The sequence below is a fragment of the Rhyacophila brunnea genome, unplaced genomic scaffold (assembly GCF_057557595.1).
Source record: "Rhyacophila brunnea isolate RB1 unplaced genomic scaffold, BYU_Rbru_1.0 scaffold_1, whole genome shotgun sequence".
In the NCBI taxonomy this organism is placed as follows: domain Eukaryota; kingdom Metazoa; phylum Arthropoda; class Insecta; order Trichoptera; family Rhyacophilidae; genus Rhyacophila; species Rhyacophila brunnea.
The window spans coordinates 42,269,775-42,273,804 of record NW_028232751.1 but is presented as its reverse complement, the minus strand read 5'-3'; the positions used below and the strand labels follow the sequence as shown (position 1 = coordinate 42,273,804).

At 41.4% G+C, this 4,030-nt stretch overlaps 1 protein-coding gene across 1 annotated transcript; it reads left to right on the top strand.

Moving 5' to 3' along the window:
- Nucleotides 1-694: 694 nt before the first annotated feature.
- Nucleotides 695-3,592, top strand: LOC147079803 (uncharacterized). Its single transcript, XM_085945653.1, has one exon. It carries the CDS (start codon nt 695-697, stop codon nt 3,590-3,592), a length of 2,898 nt encoding a protein of 965 aa, XP_085801779.1.
- The last annotated feature ends 438 nt before the right edge of the window (nt 3,593-4,030 follow it).

Sequence of the window (4,030 nt, the reverse complement as noted above, 5' to 3'; positions counted from 1 at the left end):
ATCAAAGGCCAAGTGTACCACAAAGTAGGCTCATTGCTGCCAATGCCAAACGAACCACATAAATTATTACAAATTTACTTCATGGGCGGTGAGGACATCAATCGCGTAGATGCACGTTGCGGCTACAATAACCTCAATTCGCCTAATGCTAGGCGCATCGTCGGCGAACTGGACACCCTATTGAATGAGCACAACGAATTATTGAAATTCTTCAAATCATACATGCACGAATTGCAAAGTGACAACCACGCTATTGTCATCAATCCTGATAAAACACCAGCTGGAGAGCACGTGCGTCGATTCAATGCAATGGAATCATGGTTGGCGACCGCACATCGCCGCGAGAAATCGTGATTCGAAGAAGAAACAATAATCTGGAGTTCATCGCTGACACACACCGTTCATACGACGCTCTCCAATATCCGCTAATTTTCTGGAAGGGACAAGACGGATATTGCATAAACATTAAACAACGTGATCCCGCCACAGGTAATTCATTCATTATAAACATCATTATTCATTTTGAATTAATATTTATGAATGAATTAATATTTTTGAATATGTTGTTACAGGAGCCGAAACAAACAAGAAAGTGAGCTCGATGGATTTTTATGCGTATCGTATGATGATTCGACGCGGTCAGGACAACGTCATTCTGCGATGTCGTGAGCTGTGCCAACAATTCATGGTTGACATGTACGCGAAGGTAGAGAGCGAACGACTGCGATTCCTACGACACAATCAACAGAAGCTGCGTGCGGAAGAATACATTCACTTGCGAGACGCTATCATGAGCGACGCCGACACCGCCGAAATTGGTAACTCTATCATTCTACCATCATCCTACGTAGGCAGTCCACGTCATATCCAAGAATACATACAGGATGCTATGACTTTCGTGCGCGAGTACGGACGACCGTGTTTATTTATAACGTTTACATGTAATCCAAAGTGGCAGGAGATTACATCTTTGCTATTGCCAGGCCAAAATGCAATACATCGTCATGATATTACAGCACGTGTGTTCAAACAAAAATTGAAGTCTTTAATGAGCTTCATTACAAAATTACACGTATTCGGTCCCACACGTTGCTGGATGTATTCGGTAGAATGGCAAAAGCGAGGATTACCTCATGCACACATTTTGATTTGGTTAGTCGACAAAATACGCCCTGAAGAAATCGATAGTGTAATTTCCGCGGAAATTATAGATCCGTCTACTGATCAACTACTGTTAGATATTGTTACCACAAACATGATTCATGGCCCATGCGGTGATCTGAATCGTTTATCGCCTTGCATGGCAGATGGAAAATGTACAAAGCGTTTTCCTAAACATTTCACCAACGACACGATCACAAATGTCGACGGATATCCAATGTATCGTCGAAGAAATACTGATAATGGCGGACAATCATTTACACTAAATATCAACAACGCAGACATTGACATTGACAATCGTTGGGTGGTACCATATTCGCCTCTGCTGAGCAAAACATTCAATGCTCATATCAATGTTGAGTTCTGCAGTTCGGTGAAGAGCATCAAATACATTTGCAAGTATGTGAATAAAGGCAGCGATATGGCTGTATTTCAAATTCAAAATACCGATGTGAATGCTCCTCGATTGAATGACAACGACGAAATAATGCGCTACCAAATTGGCCGGTACATCAGCTCCAATGAAGCTGTCTGGCGTATCTTTGGTTTCCCAATTCATGAACGGGACCCAGCAGTTATACATTTAGCCGTCCATCTTGAAAACGGCCAGCGCGTATTTTTCACCAACGAGACAGCAATTGAGCGTGCCATAAATCCACCAAAAACTACACTCACCGAATTTTTCGAATTGTGTAATCGTGCGGATACTTTCGGTGCCTTTGCACGAACATTACTCTATTCCGAAGTACCTCGCTATTTCACATGGAATCAAACAAAAAAATGGATGCCCCGCAAGCAAGGCACACCAATTGTTGCGTGCCCCGGCCTATTCAAATCAAACACTTTGGGCCGAGTATATACAGTCAATCCAAGGCAGATTGAGTGTTTCTATCTGCGACTGTTGTTGGTTAATGTCACCGGCTCATTATCATTTCAAGATATACGCAAAGTGAATGGGCAACAGTATCCAACATATAAAGATGCATGCCTTGCACTCGGCTTGCTCGAAGACGACAATCACTGGGACGATATGCTTGCTGAAGCAGCATTGGGCTGTACAGCAACACAAATTCGTCTACTATTCGCTATAGTGTTGACTACATGTTTCCCGGGACGAGCAGACACGTTGTGGGATAAGCACGAAGATTCAATGACTGACGATATATTGCATCGAATTCGTACACGGTGCAACGATCTAACGATTACATTCAGTGACGCTATGTACAATGAAGCATTGATTACTATCGAGGATCTTTGCGTTGTCATTGCCAATTTACCACTCAGTCATTTCGGTATGAGTTCGCCAAATCGAAGTACTTCTGATTTAATGGACACCGAAATGAATCGTGAACTGCAGTACGATACTGCAGAAATGGCAGCGATTGTTACTCGCAATGAACAAAAAATCATTTACGACCACATTATGCTGGCAGTTTTGGCGGGACAAGGTGGATTCTTTTTTTTGGATGCACTAGGTGGAACTGGCAAAACATTTCTCATTTCGCTAATTCTCGCCAAAATACGATCAAATAATGGCATTGCATTGGCTGTTGCATCATCTGGCATTGCAGCAACTTTATTGGATGGAGGCAGAACAGCTCATTCAGCATTTAAGCTGCCACTGAATATTCATAATAACCCAGACGCAATGTGCAATATAAAAAAACAATCGTCCATGGCCACAGTGCTGAAACAATGCAAAATTATCATCTGGGATGAATGCACTATGGCACACAAACATTCTCTTGAGGCGTTGAACAGAACACTTAAAGATATAAAAAACAACGACAAACTATTCGGCGGCACTCTATTATTCCTTTCAGGTGATTTCAGACAAACACTTCCCATCATTCCACGTTCAACGTACGCTGATGAGATCAACGCTTGCTTGAAATCATCGCCACTGTGGCGTAATGTTGAAAAGGTCCAGCTAAAAATAAACATGCGCGTGCAAATGTTACAAGATCCATCTGCTGACACATTCTCGAACCAATTGTTAGATATCGGCGATGGAAAAGTTGCTGTCTATGAAAATACTGGATGCATAAAATTGCCCACTAATTTCTGCAGAATCGTTGATTCGCAAAATGCTCTCATTGACCGCATATTTCTCGATGTACGCACACAATACATAAATCATGCGTGGCTAGCAGAAAGAGCCATTTTGGCAGCAAAAAATGTGGACGTTGACGATTTAAACTTCAAGATACAGCAGTCATTGCCAGGCGATTTGGTATCATACAAATCGATCGATACAGTTTGCGATGTCAACGAAGCTGTAAATTATCCAACAGAGTTTTTGAACTCACTGGATTTACCAGGCATGTCAACACACCTTCTACGACTGAAAGTTGGATCTCCGGTTATTTTACTTCGGAATTTGAACCCACCACGGCTGTGCAATGGCACGCGATTGGTCATTAAAAATTGATGAAAAACATTATCGAAGCCACCATTTTGAATGGCAAATTCCAAGCCGAAAATGTTTTGCTGCCACGAATTCCAATGATTCTTACAGACGTGCCAATTGAATTCAAACGCGTTCAATTTCCTATTAGATTGGCATTCACAATGACAATCAATAAGTCGCAAGGCCAAACTATGTCTGTTTGCGGCTTAGATCTGGGCACACCATGTTTTTCACACGGACAATTGTATGTGGCATGTTCTCGCGTGGGCAAACCATCGAGCTTATTCGTGTTAGCTAAAGACGGACTGACAAAAAATATTGTACACTCAATTGCTCTTCAAAATTAATATTGATTTTCTTTATTTCATTTTCCTACTTTAGGATAAAAAAATTATAATTTTTTTTCACTTTACATTTAACTTTTAAGAGATCAAACAATGAATATGTTATCGGCGGTAA

Excerpts from the sequence above, each read along its gene's own strand:
- LOC147079803 (XM_085945653.1), top strand. The coding sequence starts at position 695 with ATGTACGCGAAGGTAGAGAGCGAACGACTGCGATTCCTACGACACAAT.